General features: G+C 41.2%; 1 protein-coding gene and 1 long non-coding RNA gene across 3 annotated transcripts in view; both read left to right on the top strand.

Annotated features, from left to right (window-relative positions):
• LOC137374680 (adapter SH3BGRL-like) overlaps positions 1-21,617 on the top strand; it is a 50,448-nt gene extending 28,831 nt beyond the window's left edge. For both annotated transcript variants that reach the window (XM_068041164.1, XM_068041165.1), the window contains one exon: positions 19,714-21,617. In XM_068041164.1, coding sequence (XP_067897265.1) covers positions 19,714-19,749 — 36 coding nt within the window. In that variant the 3' untranslated portion in view covers positions 19,750-21,617. The remainder of the gene's footprint in view (positions 1-19,713) is intronic.
• LOC137374682 (uncharacterized) lies at positions 7,082-9,885 on the top strand. Its single transcript, XR_010975882.1, has 4 exons — positions 7,082-7,168; positions 8,408-8,440; positions 8,969-8,998; positions 9,858-9,885. It is a non-coding gene; the product is annotated as an uncharacterized lncRNA (long non-coding RNA).
• Positions 21,618-23,316: the final 1,699 nt, after the last annotated feature.

Raw genomic sequence — 23,316 nt, 5'->3', positions numbered from 1 at the left:
CGTATCCATTGTCTCTCGAGATAAGGAGGCCCAAAAGAAAAAAAGAATTTTAAGAAAAGCATTTCATAAGGTACCACATAAAAAGCTGGTTAACAAAATTGAGGCTCATGGTTTAGGATTGGTGTCTAATTGGATGAAAATTGGCTTAAGGACAAAACAGCGAGTAGTAGTAAATGGAATAAAAACAAAGTGCTGGAAATGCTTAGCAGGTCAGACAGCACTTGTGGAGAGAGAAGCCGAGTTAACGTTTCAGGTCAGTGACTTTTCATCAAAACTGGCAAAGGTTAGAAAAGTATTAGATTTTTGGCAAGTGAAGGGGCGGGGGGAGGAAGTGGTGGGGAAGAGAACAAAAGGCAAGGTGTATAATGCAGAGGGCAGGAGCGATTTAAATAACAAAGATATCATGGGATAAAGGCAAATAGTGTTAATGCTTGTGGTGAAAGATAAAGCATTAGATCAGTGTTAATGGCAGAATAATGTCCCTGTCCAAAAGCACAACATGAATAAAGGCACATGGTAATAAAATAATTTTAAAATAAAAAGTAAAAAATAAAATAAGGCCAATCATGTTTGCGTTGATGTTTGCTGGAACACTGCAGCAGGCCAATGACAGAAATGTTGGCATGACAGCAGGGGCGGGGTGTTGAAATTGCAAGCAACCGCAGACTGAGCAGAGAGGTTGCACAAAGTGGTCACCAAATCTAAGTTTGATCTCCCCCAATGTAGAGGCATTGTGAGCAGCGAATACCGTAAACTAAATTGAAGGAAGTACATCTAAATCGCTGCTTCATCTGGAAGGAGCGTTTGGGGCCTTCAATGGTGAGGGGAGAGGAGGTAAAAGGGCAGGTAGTACACCTGCGATTGTGTGGGAAGGGGGCGAGGTGTTGGGGTAATGGAGGAGTGAACCAGGGTGCTGTGGAGGGAGCGATATCTTAGGAATGTTGACAGGCGAGGGGAAGGGAAGGCGTGTTTGGTAGCGGCATCACACTGGAGGTGGTGGAAATGATGGAGGATGATCCTTTTAATGTATAGGCTGGTGAGGTGGAAAATAAGGACGAGGGGAACCCTGTGCAGTTCTGGGAGGGAGGGGAAGGGGCAAGGGCAGAAGTGTGGGAAATGGGTCAGACACTGTTCAAGGCCCTGTCAACCACAGTGGGGGGAATCCTCGGTTGAGGAAAAAGGAAGACATGTCAGAAACGCTGTTGTGGAAGGTTGCATCATCAGAACAGATGCGTCAGTGACAGAGAAACGGAGAGAATGGGATGAAGTCCTTGCAGGAAACGGTGTGAGGAAGTGTCGTCAAGATAGCCGTAGGAGTCTGTGGACTTATAATGAATAACAGTGGACAGCCTATCCCCAGAGATGGAGACAGAAGTTGAGGAAGTGAAGTGTCGGAGATAAGCCACTTAAAGTTGAGAGAAGGGTGGAAATTGGCAGCAAAGTTGATGAAGTTTTCCAGTTTGGGGCGAGAGCAGGAAGTGGCACCAATACAATCATCAATGTACCAGGAAAAGAGTTGGGGGCGGGGGCCTGAGTAGGACTGGAACAAGGAATGTTCGACATACCCCACAAAAAGACTGGCGTAACTAGGACCCATGTGGGTACCCATAGCAACACCTTTTATTTGAAGGAAGTGTGTGAAGTTGAAGGAGAAGTTGTTCAATGGCTGAACATGTTCTTACAGGTGGAGGAGGGTGGTGGTGGATGGGGACTGGTTGGGCCTCTGTTCAAGGAAGAAGTAGAGAGCCCTTAAACCATCTGGTGTGGGATGGAGGTGTAGAGATTGGACGCCCATAGTGAAGAGGAGGCGGTGATGACCAGGAAACTGGAAATTGTCGAAATGATGTTGGGCGGCAGAAGAGTCACGGATGTAGCTGGGAAAAGACTGGACTAGGGGAGAACCGATGGGAAGAAATAAGTTCAGTGGGGCAGAAACAGGCTGAAACAATGGGTCTACAGGAACAGTCCTATTTGTGGATTTTGGGTAGGAGGTTGAAGCGGGCTGTCTGGGCTTGTGGGGCTATGAGGTTGGAAGCTGTAGAGGAAAGATCTCCAAAGGAGATGATGTAAGTGACAGTCCTGGAGACAGTGGCTTGATGTTCGTGTTGGGTTCATGGTCCAGGGGGAGGTAGGAAGAAGTGTCGGAGAGTTGGCTCTCAGCCTCTGCAAGCTCTAGGAGCATCACCTCATCTTTCGATTAGGAACTCTACAACCTTGCGGATTGAACATTTGAGTTCAACAATTTCAGAGCATAACAACTTCAGTTTTATTTTAATTTTGTTTTAACCATGTGCCTGCTTTTCATGTGCTTTTGGACAGAGCTGCTCATTATTCTGCCATTAACACACTCTCTGGACTAATGCTTTGTCTTTAATCACAACCATTAACACTCTCTTTGCCTTTTGTCCCATGACATCTTAGTTTAATCTCTCTTGCCTATCTCACACCTTCCCTTTTGTTCTCTTTCCCCCCCCCCCCCCCCCCCCAAACCTTTACTTGCTTTAAAACCTAATTAATTTCCAACCTTTGCCAGTTCTGATGAAAGGTCACTGACCTGAAACATTAACTCTGCTTCTCTCTCCACAGATGCTGCCAGAGCTGTTGAGTATTTCCAGCACTCTCTTTATTTCAGATTTCCAGCATCTACAGTATTTTACTTTTATTTTAGATTTGTAGTAAATAGTTGTTTTTCAGACTGGAGGATGGTAGACTGTGGTGTTCCCCAGGGGTGAATACTGGCAGAAGGGATGGGGAGAGGCAATGTAAACTTCCTGCACTCTTTAGAACTGTGCCATTAGCAGAGGGACCTGGGAGTGCATGTGCATCAATCTTTGAAGGTGGCAGGACATATTGAGAGCGTGGTTAATAAAGCAAAAGGACTTCATAAACAGAGGTATCAAGCACTAAAGCAGGGAAGTTATGCTGAACCTTTTATAAAGCTCTGGCTAGGCCGCAACTGGAGTATTTTATCCAATTCTGGTTACCACACTTTAGGAAGGATGTGAGGGTCCTTGAGAGGGTGTAGAGGAGATTTACCAGAATGATTCCAGGGATGGAGGATTTTAGTTACAACGTTAGGTTGGAAAAGCTGGAATTGTTCTCCGAGCAAAGGAGATTGAGGGGAGATTTAATAGAAATGTAGAAGATTATGACAGGCTTAGATAAGTTAGACAAAGCAAAACTGTTCCCATTAACTAATGGTACAAGAATTAGGGGACACAGATTATAGGATTTGGGCAAGTGATGCAGGAGGAATGTAAGAAAGAGCTCTTTTACACAGCGGGTGGTAATGACCTGGAACTTGCTGCCCACAAGGGTGATGGAAGCGGAGACAATCAATGACTTCAAAAGGAAATTGGATGTGCACTTCTAGGAAATAGGCTTGGAGGGCTGCAGGGATCAAGCAGGGGAGTGGGACTGACTGAATAGCTCTGTGGAGAGCTGGCATGGACTTGATGGGCCAAATGGCCATAAATGACTCTGATTGTTGATCTTTGGCTTTATAAAAAGTATGGGAACAAAAGTAAGGAAGTTATGTTAAACTTTTATAAATCACTGAGCCTCAACTAGTATTATGTCCAATTTAATTTTTAGGAACGATATTAAGAATTTGCAAAGGGTGCAGCAGAGATATACCAGAATATTACCAACGATGAGGGACTTCAGTTATGTGGAGAGACTATAGAAGCTGGGATTATTCTTGGAGCAAAGAAGCTTAAGGGAAAATTTAATGGAGGTGTTCAAAATTATGAAGAAGAAATCGCTTCCAATAGCAAGTGGGCTGATAACTAAAGGATACCAATTGAAGATAATTGGCAAAAGTAGTAGAGGGGAAATAGGATTTTTTTTAACACAGTAGGTTATGATGATCTGGAATGCACTACTTAAAAGGTTACTGGAAACAAATTCAGTAGTAACTTTCAGAAGGGAATTGGATGTATACCTCAACAGGGGAAAACTTGCAAGTCTGTTAAAGGCTGGTTCGGGTCTGAAACCCAACCCGGCCCAAGTCCTTTTCATTTTTTCCGACACCCGACCCGACCATCGATTAACCTAAATTCTATTTTTCACTTCTGCACAAGCTTAAAATAACTAACAGAATCACAGAATAATACAGTGCAGAGGAGGCCCTTCGGCCCATCGAGCCTGCACCGATGCATTAAAACACCTGACCTGTCTACCTAATCCCATTTGCCAGCACTTGGCCCATAGCCTTGAATGTTATGACGTGCCAAATGCTCATCCAGGTACTTTTTAAAGGATGTGAGGCAACCTGCATCTACCATCCTCCCAGGCAGGGCATTCCAGACCGTCGCCACCCTCTGGGTAAAAAAGTTCTTCCTCAAGTCCCCCTTAAACCTCCCACCCCTCACCTTAAACTTGTGACCCCTCGTAACTGACCCTTCAACTAAGGGGAACAGCTGCTCCCTATCCACCCTGTCCCTGCCCCTCATAATCTTGTACACCTCGATCAGGTCACCCCTCAGTCTTCTCTGCTCCAGTGAAAACAACCCAACCAACTATCCAACCTCTCTTCATAGCTTAAATGTTACATCCCAGGCAACATCCTGGTGAAACCACCTTTCAAGTCCAAAAAGTACATTCACATTGGAGCCACTTAGCGGAGGTGGTGATCGAGTGTGTCCGACCTGGCCCGAATGCCGGACCCAGAAGTGCGACCTGACCTGAACCCGACACACGTCGTCGGGTCCGGGTTGGGTAGCCGGCCTTTAAGGTCTGTGGGGAAAGAATGGGGGAATGGCGCTAATTGGATAGCCCTTTCAAAGGGGTGACATAGGCACAGTGAGCCCAATGGCCTCCTTCTGAGCTATCAATACTTTTTATCTTAGAACCGAGGTGATTGAAGGATGATTTAATGCAGGTGTTTAAAATTGAGGTATGATAGAATAGATAGAAATGGATTGTTTACAGTGATTAAGGAGTCTAAAATGGGAATGCATGCAAGAGCTACAAGATTTAATGTAGAAGATTCAGGACAGAGAGCAAGCAAAATCTTTTTTACACAGTGGTTTATGAGGTTGTGGATGCACTACAAGAGAAGAGACTATGTCAACATTTAATATAGGTAGCTGAAGGAGAATTACTTGGGTTAGATAAGTGATGGAAGGGAAGGAAGTTGGAAACGGAGCAGGCACATGGGATTAGGGCTATTTCTTAAATGGAGGATAAATACCAACATGAGTAAGTCGGGCCGAATGGCTTGTTTCCAGGTTGTAATTTCTGGACCTAATATTTGGTCAGAAAGTGCGAGGATATTGGAGGGATGTGTGTTTCAAATTGGGAAGGGAACTGGCTTTAACCAAATCATCATGTCACAAAAAAGTGGATTCATCAGTGGAAATTGCGAAAAACCTAATTTTAATTATCCTAATTATAAGCATTTGTAAAAACTGGAATGATGAAAAGGCCAGGATGCTGCTAATCATTTTTACCTTGGTTAACAGAAAAGAATAGTTTCTTTCAACAATATTCTTTTCTGTTTTGATTATTTTTCTTATCTGCAGCATCTTCGCATGGCACAACTGTTTTTGTTCATCTCAATTTTTCACTTTGCTAGGGCAATGAGCAGAACTTGCATATAGCTACAGAAGATCAGCTTGAAGAAAACATTGAAATGTTGCATAATCATTTTGAACAGTCGACAGATATAAATGTAATTATGTATTTGCTTGCGTTGCTTTTTGTGTGGGCGTGGCATGTGGTGTGTGTTTTTTTACTATTTAATTCTTTAACTTCTCTCCATAATTTTGTGTGGGTGGAAGTGATTAAGTTGTACAAGCACAGTCCTGGCTCAATATGAATTTAAAATAAAAATTTAAATTTGACTTTTTGATGTAAGGAGACTTGAGCCACAACAGATGTCTAATAGACAAACAACATATTTTAAAGTCCTTTCATTAACTATTGTAAAGAGAAAGCTCCTTGGGTGCAATAGTAGATGAAGTAAAGGGTTGTCAAATTAGTTCTGTATTAACTCAGATCAACATTTAAGTATTACACTGGACTGTTAATAAAATTCTCATTTGTTTTGTGACCCACAAAACATTAGTGTAGGTGGTATTTTACAGAGCCTGAATTACCTCTGATGTTTTGTGACTCTTAAATACTTTATGACCACCATCAAAGAGCCTTCTAATAGAACTTTATTTGCAAATCTTTGGTGCAAAGTGCCAAATATGGACCATAACCTTTATTGAAGATATTTGACTTCTGCTGCTGGGTTATACCATTTCTGTCACTTCTGCTTTATGTCAATTGAAAGAGAAGTTAAGTATGCAATCATGGCAAATGCAGTAACTTCAAGGCAATAACCTTAATTTGGGAGTTCAGATAATAGTGTTAAATCACGTACTTTTAACTTGAAACTCATGATAATGAAACCTTTTGATAAAATGACTTTGATAACCACTCATGAATATCAACACTGTTAGTATTTAAGCTTTTGTCAAACTGCTTCATAACTACTAGAAAGAAAACCTGAGAAATGCTGGAATACTAGAGTGTTCCACATCTCTGAAGAGAACAGAGAAGTTGACGGTAGACAGACACACACAGTACCGTTTGGTGAACAAAGATCTATCAATTTCAGATGTAAAGTTAACAATTGATCCAACATCACTTTTCTTTTTTGTGGTAAAGAAATTAGATAATAGATGTAATAGGATGAGATTTACTTGCTCCTTACATCAAAGGAAGAGATAACATTTACTTATGCTAATATCACTTCTGTTTGACCATCTCCTGTTTTCCCACTCAACCACTTTACATGCAATTCTATTTGTGTGTGTGTGTGTTATTTTTCATCCTTTTTTATTTAGTTTCTTTTTGAATGATGTTCATTGGTAATATCTTCCAATTCTGATGAAAGGTCTGCACCTGAAACATCAGCATGTCTGTTTTTCCCCATAGTCGATGCTCAGTGTTTAGTGTTTTCTGTTCTGTTTCAAATTTCCAGCTTCTGCAGTTTTTCTGTTTTTGTCAATCTTCCAAAATCTGGTAGATTTTATCTTATGCACTTTGCTTTCCGTTTTAATATTGATACTGGTGTGTGCAGGAAAACATTGGTGAGAATGAAGCTGAGAAGAATGTGGAATCTGCTCACCAAACAATTGAACCAGAAGAGGCTGCAGGCGAATCTCTCAAACCTGTAAACAGTCCTTTTTTTTTCATTTTGAGTTGCTTAACCATTTCATTCTCAATGTTCACTCTTTAAAGCAATTCAATTAACCAGGCAAACTAATAATCCTCGATGCACATAGTAACCATCTAATGTTCAGCCCAGTAATTGTTTAAATTACATCTAGCCAGTTATCAAACTAGGCACTTTACATAGGATTAGGTGGGGAGCAGGAACATTTATGATGCTTTTTAATTTTAAAGTTGAAATAGGATTTGGGTGAGGTGGTTGGGAGACGTAGCATTTTAGAATATAGTCCTTTCTCCAATCAGGAGAAAATAGTATTTAAGTTGTACTTCTGGTGCATAATATTTTTGACACCTGGTTTATTAGCAAAAGTATTGAACTTGCCAAGCTCCCTATGTAGATTCCTCACTGAAAAGACTTGCCAGGGTGTATACCATGGTTGAGTACTAGCTCTGGCCATTAAGCAGTGAAATGGTAAATTTGCTGTTTTTTTGATTTCTTCCATCTGTAGTTGGTGCCGTTTGACCCATATTGCCCAAAATGCCTGGATAATTTGGGGCCATTCCTCTAAGAGTATTGTAATTGTTATAGCTTGCCAGCTTTACTTTCTTGCTCCTGAGATAACAGGAAGAGGTAAAAAGTAAATTATTTTACGGCTTTCCTCTTTCAGACCCAGATTTAGCGTGCTGAAACACTATTGGTTATAGTGATTTGTTCGTCCTTGTTTTGCTTCCCTTAATACCCCCAGAAAATACCAGCTTCATCACACTGTCGATGAGCGAACATGAAGGAAGATCTCTCTCCAACAAAAGTACTAAGTGTTAATCTTTAAGCAAATTAAAATGTTTAACGGAAGACTAAGATCAAGCCATGATTCTTTCCAATCACAATCACAGTATGTAGTGTAAAACTGGGTCATTTATCGTGGCAGGTTGTGTATAGGTTTTCAGTATCAAAGACTTGCAGTGTCTGCAATATTGCATTATTTACAGAGTGCTTGTATTAACTCTTACCTTTTTCAGATGGTGTGGAATGAATACCATTTTGGGCACATGAGTAACACATTATCCATTACCTAACATGTTAACCTTTAAAGTGTTCATCTAACTTCCATCTTTCTACTCAACAAATATGCTTCTAAATTTCTGGCGCATTTTGGAACCTCTTGTTATTGAGATTTTATTAATGTTTTCCATTTTAGTTTCTTACTTTTGTCCTTTTTCTATTCCTTCCACTAAACAGACTAGTCCTGAAGGCGAATGTGGAGAAAAAGAGGTACTTAGTGCGTACTATTTGTACTGCAGCATTTGTGAAACAAGTTCTATTTATATAGAAGAACATTTTCAAGTGCTTTACAGAGAAAAGTAAAAAGGAACAGCCATTGGGTTATGGTGAGAGAGTTGGGAAAAGTGGCCACAAAGTTCTTTGAAAAGATGGGCATTAATAAAGCTCTTAAAGGTGAAGAGAGAAGTGACCAGGTGGGGTGGGCGGAGGGGGGAAAAGTCAGGGAGTGAGTTCCAGTGGGTCCAAGACTTTGACCAATTCCCCACAGGGAATACCTGAGCTGGAGCCTTACAGGAATGGGTCATGCTAGTAGTTAAATACTATAAGCATGTTCCAGATCCCAGAATACCTTTGAACAATGTCATGGGAATTAAGTTCTCTCCATTCAATGGAAATAACCATGACTCTCTGAAGTGAGCAATTAGTTCTTCAAGCAGTGGTTTAATTACATGTGTGCAGAGCTTTGCCTGTCCCCTTATCTTCCACACTCTCATCTATTTGTTTTCATGACTTTACCAGGCAAAGGAAGAGGAGCAGCCAGAAACAGAGGTTGGGCCAATAGTATGCATTTTTTTCAGAGGGATTTATCGAAATGCTTTATATTTATGCTATATTACATTTGATAAAAGGAAAATATAAGGGAGAAATATTTCCAATGCAGACTATTCATTGAATGGGGTTAGGGGGATTTTTTTTTTTTTTGCATCTTCCCTCCAAACTTTTCTTGACCTAGATTGCATTCTCCTCCCACTTCTTTCCCTGCTCTACATTTTAAAATTACTGTTATCTCCTCCTCCCTCCCTACTCCCAACTGCATTTGCATGAACTCTGTTTCAACACCAACTTGTATTTGTAGCGCGCCTTTAACAAAAAAATAAGACGCCTGAATTTGGCCTTAATGGCCTTTCCTTTATGTACATAAACATTAACATGGAAAATGCTTCAAGGCATTGACAGAGGGTAAAGAATAAGTAGATAGATGGAGTAGATGCTGAGTCATGGTGGGAGAGTTAGACCAGGTGACAGTCCTTGTGCAGTTGTGTGCTTTTGCACTTGCCCACCATGATATTTTTGTTTTTGTTTGTGTTATTTATCATTTTACTAGGACAAAGAAGCGGAGCCAGTTACAGAGGTTCGATCAATAAATTCTGAGTGGAGTGTCTAAAAACCATTGGTGGTTTAGAAAATAATTAACAGACTATTTTGTGTAACAGTTCTAGTTTTCATGCATGTGCTGATCCTGACTTTTTTTTTTAAATGTGCATTTCAGATACAAACTGTTTGAAGGTGTTCTCAATAGATTTGGACAAATTACATCTCTTTTTGCACTCATTATAACTAACCCATGTATTTCAGACTGTTTTTATTATTACCCAGCTCTTTTCGTTTTTATAATTTCCTTGTTTAGGATGAAGAAGAGCAGCCTGTAACTGAGGTAGATAATGTGTTGAGTGTTTCATCAGTTTTTGTCATCGTGTACTAATTAATCATTCTCTTTAGTAGTGTTTCCATTTCATTGAATTCATAATATGACAATCAGTTACTGATCTTTTAAACTGGGATAGACTGTTGCCAGATAACATCTAGGCTGTCAAGCAATTTGGTGTATTTAAGGGCTTTGCACTAAGTGTATAAATGGTTGTTCTAAGTCTTGGATATAAACAAAATTACGTTTGCTTACTTTTGATGGGAAAGAGTATTTCAAATTAGTGGTTTGATAGTCAAATTCTTCCATAGATTCATTTTGATGTAGACTTTTGAAAATGCTTTTTGCACAGACTGTTAACTTGATAATTAGCTTTAATTTTTGTGTTGAGTTTTATGAGAAACCTATATGAAGCTCCAGGGCTCATGGTGCAGGATGTTGCTAAGGTTGGTAAAAGGTGAGAAAATGAGGTCAATCAGGGAGTAGATAGCAGATGACAAAATTGGATTTTAAGTTGCATCAGGAGGAAAAGCTGAAGCCACTGGGAAAGAATGAGTTGGAGTAGACAATATAATGAGTCTTCACTTCAACACTGTGAGGATGCGCAGAGGAGGAACAGTACATCTTGTTTTTGTTTTACCTATTTATATTTTAGTAGGAAGGATGTTTATTCCTAATCCTTCATTTTTGCCAACCTAAATTTTCAATTTGAGGTGGTCATTGAATATGTCAACAAGGAGTAAAGTACCCGCTCATTGATTACAAAGGAAAATCCTTTGAAAATGTCCATTACCAACTCCTCTTGCCTCAGCTGGAGCCCAGGACCCTACAATAGAGAATGGGAATAGAAATTTAAGTTAAGATCCCCTGATAGTTCCACAACCTTTTACATTTAATTGCTAATCCATATAGACTAGGAAGGATTCAGGATTGATTTCTAGTCTGAGTTGTGATAGCTGATCTCAGGTAGTTGGCCATTGTGGTGGTGGAGTTGAGCTCAGCAATCCTGATAAGGGAAAAAACCATATAAGGCTCCTTCTCCTGATTGCTAACCAATAAACCCTGCTGAAAGTACATATCAACAAAGAGCCAATTCAGACTCTGCTCGAAGTTCTATCTAAGTTGAATAATGTGTTAACACCCATTTGGCAAGAGTTGCATGTGGCCACAAAGGAAAATATGCTAGTTGATGTGGAACCATACCTAAGCAAACAGTTTGCACCATTTGAGAGAGGGAGAAAATAGCTGAGGAAAAGATATTTAAAAACCTTTAGAGCACAGATACCTTGAACTTTTCTATTGCAATAATGAAACCTCCCCTCGCATCTTTCCTGGTCTCCTCCCAACCCCAGACAACCATCACCACCGCACAAAAAATGGTATAAATGTAGTTAAAGATAGAAATGATTGGGTTTACAGATCTGGAAGCTGGAGATTGCCTGCTTTTGATTATTATGTAACTTTTTTCCCCATTTTTTTTTTCTCTATTTGTTTCATGGGTTGTGGGCGTCGCTGGCCAGGCCAGCATTTATTATTCATCCCTAATTGTCCTTGAGAAGGTGGTGGTGAGCTGCCTTCTTGAACTGCTGCATTCCATGTGGGGTAGGTACACCCACAGTGCTGTTAGGAAAGGAGTTCTAGGATTTTGACCCAATGAAAGTGAAGGAAAGGCAATATATTTCCAGGTCAGGATGGTGTGTGGCTTGGAGGGGAACTTGCAGATGGTGATGGTCCCACGTGTCTGCTGCCCTTGTCTTTCTAGGCAGTAGAGGTCGTGGGTTTGGAAGGTGTAGCCTTGGTGCATTGCTGCAGTGCATCTCATGGATGGTACACACTGCTGCCAATGTGCGTCAGTGGTGGAGGGGGTGCCAATCAAGCAGGCTGCTTTGTCCTTGATGGTGGCGAGCTTCTTGAGTGTTGTTGGCACGGCACCCATCCAAGCATTCACGGAGAAGACTCGGAGGGTGGAGTTCCAGACCTGTAAGTATAAAAAACCTACCTCTGGTTAAAAAAAAACCTGAAAAGTGACGTCACACGAAAGCTGTAACCTGATTGGCTGGTAGGGAATTTGTACTGAATTTGAAAATAAAACATTGATAAAAAAATTGATTAAAACCCTAATTAACTAATTAATAAGCAGAGTAACTAAACCAGAGGGAGGAGATTACTGTATTTAGTCAGCATTTAATATTTATAGTAGGAATCTAGCGCTAGGGACCATATCGTTAATGACAACAATTTAGTCAGGATTTAATAAGTATTTATTAAATAGTGCTAGAAATGTCAGTTAGAGGGGTGAAGTGCTTCACCTGTGAGATGTGGGAGGTCCGTGATGCTTCCAGCATTCCGGACGACTACATCTGCGGGAAGTGTACCCAGTTGCAGCTCCTCACAGACCGCATGGATTGGTTGGAGCGGCAACTGGATGCACTTAGGAGCATGCAGGTGGCAGAAAGTGTCATAGACAGGAGTTTTAGAGACGTGGTTACACCCAAGGTGCAGGCAGATAGTTGGGTGACCACTAAAAGGGGCAGGCAGTCAGTGCAGGAATCCCCTGTGGCTATCCCCCTCTCTAACAAGTATACCGTTTTGGATACTGTTGGGGGGGATGGCCTATCAGGGGAAAATAGCAGCAGCCAGAGCAGTGGCACCATGGCTGGCACTGTTGTTCAGGGAGGGACAAAGCGCAGAAGAGCAATAGTTATAGGGGTCTCTATAGTCAGGGGCACAGATAGGCGCTTCTGTGGACGTGAATAAGATTCCAGGATGGTATGTTGCCTCCCTGGTGCCAGGGTCAAGGATGTCTCTGAACGGACAGGGGGCATTCTGAAAGGGGAGGGTGAACAACCAGAGGTTGTGGTACACATCGGTACCAACGACATAGGCAGGATGAGTGATGAGATCCTGCAGGGGGAGTTTAGGGAGTTAGGTAGAATGTTAAAGGACAGGACCTCGAGGGTTGTAATCTCGGGATTACTCCCAGTGCCACATGCCAGTGAGGCTAGAAATAGGAAAATAGTGCAGCTAAACACGTGGCTGAACAGCTGGTGTAGAAGGGAGGGTTTCAGATATCTGGACCATTGGGATCTCTTCAGGGACAGATGAGACCTGTACAAGAAGGACGGGTTGCATCTAAACTGGAGGGGCACAAATATCCTGGCTGCGAGGTTTGCTAGTGTCACTCGGGAGGGTTTAAACTAGTGTGGCAGTGGGGTGGGAACCAGAGCAGTAGGACAGCAAGTGAAATAAATGAGGGGGAACTAGTAAAATAAGGCCAGTAAGACTAAAAGGAAGAGCAGGCAGAGAGATGTTGCGGAGCACAGCGGGACTGGTGGTCTGAAGTGCATTTGTTTCAATGCGAGAAGTATAACAGGTAAGGCAGATGAACTTAAAGCTTGGATTAGTACTTGGAACTATGATGTTGCTATTACAGAGACTTGGTTGAGGGAAGGACAGGATTGGCAGCTAAATGTTCCAGGATTTAGAAGCTTCAGGCGGGATAGAGGGGGATGTAAAAGGGGTGGGGAGTTGCATTACTGGTTAAGGAGAATATCACAGCTGTACTGCGGGAGGACACCTCAGAGGGGTCATGCAGCGAGGCAATATGGGTGGAGCTCAGGAATAGGAAAGGTGCAGTCACTATGTTGGGGGTTTTCTACAGGCCTCCCAACAGCCAGCGGGAGGTAGAGGAGCAGATATGTAGACAGATTTTGGAAAGATGTAAAGGTAACAGGGTTGTAGTGGTGGGTGATTTTAACTTCCCCTATATTGACTGGGACTCACTTAGTGGTAGGGGCTTGGATGGGGCAGAATTTGTAAAGAGCATCCAGGAGGGCTTCTTGAAACAATACGTAGATAGTCCAACTAGGGATGGGGCCGTACTGGACCTGGTATTGGGGAATGAGCCCGGCCAGGTGGTCGAAGTTTCAGCAGGGGAGCATTTCGGGAACAGTGACCATAATTCCATAAGTTTTAAGGTACTTGTGGATGAGGATAAGAGTAGTCCTCTTGGGGGAAGGCTAATTATAACAATATTAGGCAGGAACTGAAGAATTTAGATTGGGGGCGGCTATTTGAGGGTAAATCAACATCTGACATGTGGGAGTCTATCAAACGTCAGTTGATTAGAATCCAGGACCAGCATGTTCTTGTGAGGAAGAAGGATAAGTTTGGCAAGTTTCGGGAACCTTGGATAACGCGGGATATTGTGAGCCTCGTCAAAAAGAAAAAGGAAGCATTCGTAAGGGCTGGAAGGCTCGGAACAGACGAATCCCTTGAGGAATATAAAGACAGTAGGAAGGAACTTAAGTAAGGAGTCAGGAGGCTAAAAGGGGTTATGAGAAGTTATTGGCAAACAGGATTAAGGAAAATCTCAAGGCTTTTTATACATATATAAAGAGCAAGAGGGTAATTAGGGAAAGGGTTGGCCCGCTCAAGGACAGAGAAGGGAATCTATGTGTGGAGCCAGAGGAAATGGGCGAGATACTAAATGAGTACTTTGCATCAGTATTCACCAAAGAGAAGGACTTGGTGGATGATGAGCCTAGGGAAGGGAGTGTAGATAGTCTCAGTCATCTCATTATTAAAAAGGAGGAGGTGTTTGGTGTCTTGCAAAGCATTAAGGTAGATTAGTCCCCAGGGCCTGATGGGATCTACCCCAGGATACTGAGGGAGGCAAGGGAAGAAGTTGCTGGGACCTTGACAGAAATCTTTGTATTCTCATTGGCTACAGGTGAGGTCCCAAAGAACTGGAGAATAGCCAATGTTGTTCCTTTGTTTAGAAAGGGTAGCAGGGATAATCCAGGAAATTATAGGCTGGTGAGCCTTATGTCAGTGGTCGGGAAATATTAGAGAGGATTCTTTGGAACAGGATTTACTCCCATTTGGAAACAAATGGACTTATTAGCAAGAGGCAGCATGGTTTTGTGAAGGGGAGGTCGTGTCTCACTAATTTGATTGAGTTTTTTGAGGAAGTGACAAAGATGATTGATGAAGGAAGGGCAGTGGATGTTATCTATATGGACTTCAGTAAAGCCTTTGACAAGGTCCCTCATGGCAGACTGGTACAAAAGGTGAAGTCACACGGGATCAGAGGGGAGCTGGCAAGATGGATACAGAACTGGCTCAGTCACAGAAGACAGAGGGTAGCAGTGGAAGAGTGCTTTTCTGAATGGAGGAATGTGACTAGTGGTGTTCCGCAGGGATCAGTGCTGGGACCTTTGCTGTTTGTCGTATATATAAATGAATTGGAGGAAAATGTAGCTGGTCTGATTAGTAAGTTTGCGGACGACACAAAGGTTGGTGGAGTTGCAGACAGTGATGAGGATTGTCAGAGGATACAGCAGGATATAGATCGGTTGGAGACTTGGGCAGAGAAATGGCAGATGGAGTTTAATCTGGACAAATGTGTGGTAATGCATTTTGGAAGGTCTAATGCAGGTGGGAAGTATACAGTAAATGCCAGAACCCTTAGGAGTATTGACAGGCAGAGAGATCTGGGCGTACAGGTCCACAGGTCACTGAAAGTGGCAACGCAGGTGGATAAGGCAGTCGAGAAGGCATACGGCATGCTTGCCTTCATCGGTCGGGGCATAGAGTATAAAAATTGGCAAGTCATGCTGCAGCTGTACAGAACTTTAGTTAGGCCACACTTAGAATATTGTGTGCAATTCTGGTCGCCACACTGCCAGAAGGACGTGGAGGCTTTGGAGAGGGTACAGAAGAGGTTTACCAGGATGTTGCCTGGTCTGGAGGGCATTAGCTATGAGGAGAGGTTGGATAGACTCGGATTGTTTTCACTGGAACGACGGAGGTGGAGGGGCGACATGATAGAGGTTTACAAAGTTATGAGCGGCATGGACAGAGTGGATAGTCAGAAGCTTTTTCCCAGGTTGGAAGAGTCAGTTACTAGGGGACATAGGTTTAAGGTGAGAGGGGCAAAGTTTAGAGGGGATGTGCGAGGCAAGTTCTTGACACAGAGGGTGGTGAGTGCCTGGAACTTGTTGCCGGGGGAGGTGGTGGAAGCAGGTACCATAGAAATGTTTAAGAGGCATCTTGACAAATAAATGAATAGGATGGGAATAGAGGGATACGGACCCCGGAAGTGCAGAAGGTTTTAGTTTAGGCAGGCATCAAGATCGGTGCAGGCTTGGAGGGCCGAATGGCCTGTTCCTGTGCTGCACTGTTTGTTCAAGTGGAGAGTATTCCATCACATTCCTCACTTGTGCCTTGTAGATGGTGGACAGGCTTTGGGGTGTCGGGAGGTGAGTTACTCGCCGCAGGATTCCTAGCCTCTGACCTGCTCTTGTAACCACGGTATTTATATGGCTACTCCAGTTAAGTTTCTGGTCAATGATAACCCCCAGCATGTTGATCATGGGGGATTCAGCGATGGTAATGCCATTGAATGTCAAAGGGAGATGGTTAGATTCTCTCTTGTTGGAGATGGTCATTGCCTGGCACTTGTGTGGCATAAATATAACTTGCCACTTATCAGCCCAAGCCTGGATATTGTCCAAGTCTTGCTGCATTTCTACAGGGGCTGCTTCAGTATCTGAGGAGTCATGAATGGTGCTGAACATTCATGTCAGTGTATAGTTTTAACGAGTTGATCGCATGACTGAATTCTTAATGTCCCTGCATAATGCTTTTCAACATCATGAGTCATAGCCAATAATCCATTCAGTCTGTGAAAAAAGTAGTTTTAACTATTAAACAATAGTCCATACTCCACCCTTCCCTGTTTTCAGTGTGGAAAGATTGAACACTTTTTTTTAAAAAAAAAAGGTGAAAGTGGGTGTTATAGGTATCAGTCTGTTCCTAATGAATATTTGGAATATCCTCATTATCCTCCAAATACTCTAACCACATGCATTATTTCCTTTTACTACAGTTTCATCCATTACCTTCTCACCATTCTTCATGTATTAAATTCTTCCATGGTTTTGTTGTGGGATGTTTTCTACATTTTTTTTTTCCTTTTTCATTAATGTCCCTTTTCTTTCTCTCTCTCTCTCTCTCTCTCTCTCTCTCTTGTGTATCTGTCTGTCTATCTATCCTCCCCCTTCCTGCCCACCCCCCTGCCCCACTCCACACCCACTCATTTGATATATTTAGGAGGAGGATGAAGAAGAACCAGTGACTGAGGTACTTTTATATATGAGCAGTCTCTTTGTCACCCATACTTAACATTGACCAGTTGTAAATGTCCCTAAACAAACTAATCCAATGCGCTCAACCTTTGTGTAACTTGATTATTCACTTAAAAATTCCACAATGCAAGTTGAATTATTAGTTTATGACAAATGGAAATTCCAGTAGCTTCGAAAATTGTTTGTAACTGAATCCCATCTAAAGTTATCATTCAGAAAGATCCCTCCGTTTCTTTGTGGTTTAAAATGCTTATTAGTTTAAAAAAATTGTACAACTTTTGTCAAAACATCTAAGTGGTGCAAATGATATGAATGGATGGTGTTTGTGACTCAGCTCTCTGTTTTGCATTCCACTAATTTTATGGTCTATTTGCTTGTGCTTATTTTTCTTTCTCTATTTCTTGTTGATTAGGATGAGGATGAAGTGGATGAATCTTAAAAAAAAAAGTTTTTGCTTTTATATGATTTCATCTGCAAGGGTTTAAGGTAACGAGAGCTGCTCATCTGACCACCTAGTTCAGACATTGAGACTAAGCATGGAAAACAACTGATGTGCCTGTTGACATTGCTGCTTTTTGGGCTTGAGACGTAACTAGCTTCAGTGGGTGGTGTTTCTCGTTGACAATAACATGACCAGTGATCTGATTATATCTTGTCTGTTAAATATTATTGACTAATTTCCCCACATGTCCTGCATTTGAAGAGTTCTGTTTGTATCTGAAGGTGGTACTCCAGATAAGCTATTTACTTTAAGTTGTATCATATCACGAGGGCTGGTCTGCTGCTGGAATAGAGTATTGTTAATTGCATGTGGCTGTCAGACTATCTATCTATTTTTCTTCTTGTATAATCACTTTAATCTTTTGAAGGAACTCTTATTGTGTAAAGCATTAAATTAGGCCTTGCACAGTGTGTTGCGCTTGTATATTATTGTTCTCTATTGATTTGAATTTTGTGCATCAGTTTGAAAAATGTTTTGTACTTTTCTCAGTTTTATTTCCAAGATTTCAGTAGAGTATGCTTTAGGTAGTTAGTACTGAATAACTTCATTCTTCAGCCACCTTGTCTGTCTAATGACCATATTTTAATCATTTCTTGAAGCTATGACTATTGACTTCTGGCAAAAATATTCTGCCTTTTAGGTATAATTATTGAATGTCACGATAAGCAAAGCTCTCCGGTTACCCTTTACTGTGAAAAGTTAGTATTTAAACTCTCACTGTCATCTCAAAAAAATTAAAATGGATAATATAACACTTTCTTCTAAGTTTTCCTTACATGAAATGCAGTACCTCATGAAATGTTCTTTTTACTTCCAGTGTAGTTTCTATATTAATTGGTACTTTTAAGACTGTAGAAATTCTGTGGCCTTGTAATACTGTGATCTGACACTTGGATTGCAATATCTGGTCAGAGGATGTTGGCTTTCTACCCTTCCGACCATGCTGAGACCCAAGTCTACTAGAACATAGAACAGTACAGCACAGTACATGCCCTTAGTCCCACGATGTTGTGCCGACCCTTTAACCTATTCTAAGATCAAACTACCTACATACCCTTCATTCTACTATCATCCATGTACCTATCCAAGAGTCGCTTAAATGTCCGTATTGTATCTACTTCTACTACCACCGCTGGCAGTGCATTCCATGCACCCACCACTCTCTGTGTAAAGAACCTACCTCTGACATCTCCCCGAAACCTTCCTCCAATCACCTTAAAATTATGCCCCCTGGTGATGGCCCTTACCGCCCTGGGAAAAAGTCTCTGGCTATCCACTCTATCTATGCCTCTCATCATCTTGTACACCTCTATCAAGTTACCTCTCATCCTTCTTCGCTCCAATGAGAAAAGCCCTAGCTCCCTCAACCTTTCTTCGGAAGACATGCCCTCCAGTCCAGGCAGCATCCTGGTAAATCTCCTCTGCACCCTCTCTAAAGCTTCCACATCCTTCCTATAATGAGGCGACCAGAACTGAACATAATATTCCAAGTGTGGTCTAACCAGGGCTTTATAGAGCTGCAGCATAACCTCGCGGCTCTTAAACTCAATCCCCCTGTTAATGAAAGCCAACACCCCATACGCCTTCTTAACAACCCTATCAACTTGGGTGGCAACTTTGAGGGATCTATGGACGTGGACCGCAAGATCCCTCTGTTCCTCCACACTGCCAAGAATCTTGTCTTTAAGCCTGTATTCTGCATTCAAATTCGACCTTCTAAAATTCACACTTTTCCAGGTTGAACTCCATCTACCACTTCTCAGCCCAGCTCTGCATCCTGTCAATGTCCCGTTGCAACCTACAACAGCCCTCCACGCTATCCACAACTCCAGCAACCTTTGTGTCATCGGCAAACTTACTAACCCAGCCTTCAACTTCCTCATCCAAGTCATTTATAAAAATCACAACTAGGTTGCATGCTTGGATCTAATTTAAATCTGAAGTCTAAAAAGTACAACTATTGCTTGCTGTGCAGAACAATCAAAGGAATTTGCTCACAAATTGAGAACTGCTCTCTGTTAGAATCAATCTAAATCCCAGTTGGAATGGGAGAATACACTTCAAATGCATTGAAGGACTTGCTGCACAATAAGTTGGCTTCAGGGGAAACTACATTTGATTTCTGTGATTCAGTAGTGATGTTTAATTGCACACTTTTTCTGTTTTCCCCTCCCTTTTTTTTTAGGAAGCAGAAGCCCTTGCAAAGCAACAGCAAGTGTAAGAACTTGACCCAAGAACATTGCACCACCTATGGTAACCTCAGTAAACATGGCACTGCCCAAGAAGTTCTTCAGTTCAAAAAGCATGGATTTCAACAGTGGAGCAGCCTTCAAACATTCACTCCTTTTTTGCAAATATTGAACCGCAATCAATCTTTCCCGTCTGTTCATAGATGATTAGCTGCTGTTATGCTTGGATTCAGTGGACTTTGTAGGCGAAAAATTAGGTTTTTGGAAGCTGATCTCAGTGCTCCCAATTTTATGGCATGGTTAAACTCTGCTTTAGTACCTGAAACTTTCCTCCTTGGAGCTGCCCATTTAAGCCTTAAATCAAAGCTTGTTCCCGGAAAAAGAACTGTCAGTTTTTGCAAAGTTTTGTGTCATCTCCTGAATTATGCCAAATTGCCTCTGTTTCCTCTTATTTTTTTTTTACCAATGTTCCCTTCACTGAAAATCAGTTGCTGTGAATGTTGGAGAGAGTAATTACTGATAAATGATGCAATGAAGTTTTTAAAAAAAAAAAAATCTTGTTTCATCTTTTTTTTCCCCTCAATGATTTATTTGAATAAAGTATTTGGGTATTCCATCAGTATTTAAACAGAAGAGAATAGGTTAAACTGCACCATCCTCTGGAAAGGTTTGATCTCTTTTTAAGTGTTGAAATGTCAGTCCACAGGTCTGGATAGTGTTTATTCCAGGTCTAGCAATCAAATGTTGTCTCCATCTTGAAGCCCGTAGCCAAGCTGTTCTCTCTGATCAATGGCATTTTGTGTGTAGTACTCCAGTGAACCTCATGCAGCAGTTGTGAATGTCAATCTGCTTATTTGAGAGAAGGACTCCTTTTTTTGGAATACAGTTACAATATTCATACCTCATACCTTAAAAGGGTAATGGCTCACCTGGTAATCTTAGCAAAAGTGTTTTTTTTGTCAGATTATCTTAAAGGAGGATAGGTGTGTAAATTTGAATCACAGATATTTAGTTACCTGTGCATTATAAGTGCCCCTTGTCTAGTTTTAAAGGTGGCAGTATCACTGTGGATAGTATTTGAATTTGCGGAGGTAGATTTTATCTTTCCCTGTTGGGCAACAAACATGGCATTGTGAATTGGCTACTCGGTGTGCCTCTTGCCTGTTTGTCCATTGCATCAAAGTCTATTAGAAAAGGTAATCAAGCCGGTTGCATAACAGGTAGCAAATCCGCAAGACTGAGTTTGCTGCCTGGCAGTGAAAGTTAGAATGTGTTCCTTCATGTGCCTTTTATATCAGTTTAGCCTCCAACTATAAAGGATCTTGAAAAATAACAATGCAAACCAGGAACAACTACTGTTCTGTCTAAAGTGCAACACCTCATTATCACTTCGATTTGCTTCATGATTCTGGGACAAATGGCTCGTTATCCCATTTTCAAAATAATGTCCTGTGGACCTTCTAAAATGTATGGGAATGCAACCACCATTTGTTTTAAATCAAATTGAAAGTGACACACCCAGTGCTATGGCTACATTCTTTAAACAACCATAACTGAGAATTTGATTGCTTTCGGTGTTTTTTTAGGAACTTTCAACATGGTTAGGCTTTATGGCCCTTCTTGAATCGCACTACCATTTTCTGTGTATAGCAAGTTGTCCACGTTGTATTACTGCTTTCCAAAATGAAATGTAATTGTGCTCCTTTAGGGGGTAGAGGGCTGGATGATCAGTTCACAGTTAATGAATCTATGAGCAGCTTTTGTAGCCAAAATACACTTTACTGCCCATGTGTGAAAGCTGTAATCATCAATTTTGCCCTGTTCGATACCAAGAAAAATTATCATTTTTAAAGCCTTATGAATTCCTTTGCACCCAACAATTACACTTCTTTTGTACCCACGAATGTGTCTTTCCTTTGTGTATAAGTGTGTTTTTTGAAAAACGCTATGTAAAGATACAGATGTCAGCATTTTTCGATAACTTTAATTCACTGGCGTCATTCTGGGACAGTGTGCTTGTCGTGTGAAGAGAGCCTGACCTGTTCTCAGGATGTTCTCAGATGAGCATCTGCTTGGTGATGAAAGACTTCATCTCTGGATTCAACTAATATTCTCATTGCATCACCATGCAAATTATAGCGAAGAAAAGATGTTGATCATTTAGTTTCAAATGGTTAACCCCTCCATATATTATTTCTTTCAGTTTCAATTTCATGCTGCTGTCCATTTAAAGCAACTGAAATGTCCATTTATAATACTTTCAGCATGATGTACAGAATGTAATAACTGTTTTACCAGCAGAAAAAGCTATATAATCTTTGTATTAACGTGGTAAGTTTTTACAAATTCTTTCCTCTCCCAAGACTTATCAAATGCCAGTAACAGTTCTTTATACGTATGCCTAAGACAGTAAGTATTGTCAGAATATTTTTCCTTGGAAAGTATCACAGCTGTGCCCTTCCTGGTCTTCAGACAATATCAAGCATACAAATAAGAGTCTCTGGATAGCAGTTGGAAGCAAGAACACTGGCATATTTTTCCACTGCTTGAGCTAAGGCAGAGAGGTGAACTGTAGCAACCCAGTGCTGCCATGAGTGAGGTTGTCTACCTCAAGCATATAATGGGAATGAAACCTGAGAACTCCTGATTTGTATTTTTTAACTTTGCAGAAAGAAGTGCCTTTACCCACTGAGCCATAAAGGGAGATGAAAATACACAAAAAAACCTATGATATTTTTCACGTAACGGTTAATATCACAGGACTAGGCGCTAACTGATCTAATGGTAATGAAAGTAGAGGCATGTGAGCCTTTTTTTATGTGTTTCTGGGGGCAGTGTTGAAGTACTAGTGATGGTTTTAGCCTGCTGCCTTCCCTAGTGCAGATAGAATTGCTGAGATGATAAAATCACCAGAATGCTCGTAGTATTCAGAATTCATGCCTGTAAAATTGCAGTGTAAATTGACAGTCTTATTTAAATTTTGGTGAGCCATGTAGTTATTTATATAGATGATATGCAGACTGTTTATGAACAGGAACCAGTTTTGTAGTACAGTATTTTGGAACAGCTTTTCTAACCAATTTTAAGAGGTTTTTCCCCTAATTTTTACTTTCACAAATCAGATTGAAAATCATAGATGATTCTTTTCCTTGTCCATGTGATCCAAGTTCTGTTACAACTGAGGCGGGAAGATTGCACTGTTTGTTCAAGTTCCACTTCTCTACGGGTCACAACATATATTTAATTTTTTTCCCACTTACCAATGTGGTCAATCATAGACTCTATTTTTATCCCAGAATAAAATGCACCAACCTGGTTTCTTTATTAAACAGCAAAGTTATCAGTTTATTCTAAAACAAGTCTTAGCCAGTAATGCAGTAAAGCATAAACACGCAGATTGAAACACTAACATTCCCTTTTTACCTAAGCGCCTCTCACACACACATACATGCACGCGCGCACCAGTTAACCTGAAAAACAAAGGGATTTGCGTTTTAGAGCTCTATAGGGGGGGAAAAAAGACCAAAAAACACTTGGCTTAAATACTTGCTACTTCTTGAAGAGAAGATATAGAAAGATGTCCTTTGTTTTAGTTCGGT

The sequence above is a fragment of the Heterodontus francisci genome, chromosome 10, assembly GCF_036365525.1.
Source record: "Heterodontus francisci isolate sHetFra1 chromosome 10, sHetFra1.hap1, whole genome shotgun sequence".
Taxonomy (NCBI): domain Eukaryota; kingdom Metazoa; phylum Chordata; class Chondrichthyes; order Heterodontiformes; family Heterodontidae; genus Heterodontus; species Heterodontus francisci.
The sequence above is the reverse complement of the archived record's forward strand: the minus strand, read 5'-3'. Positions and strand labels throughout refer to the sequence as shown.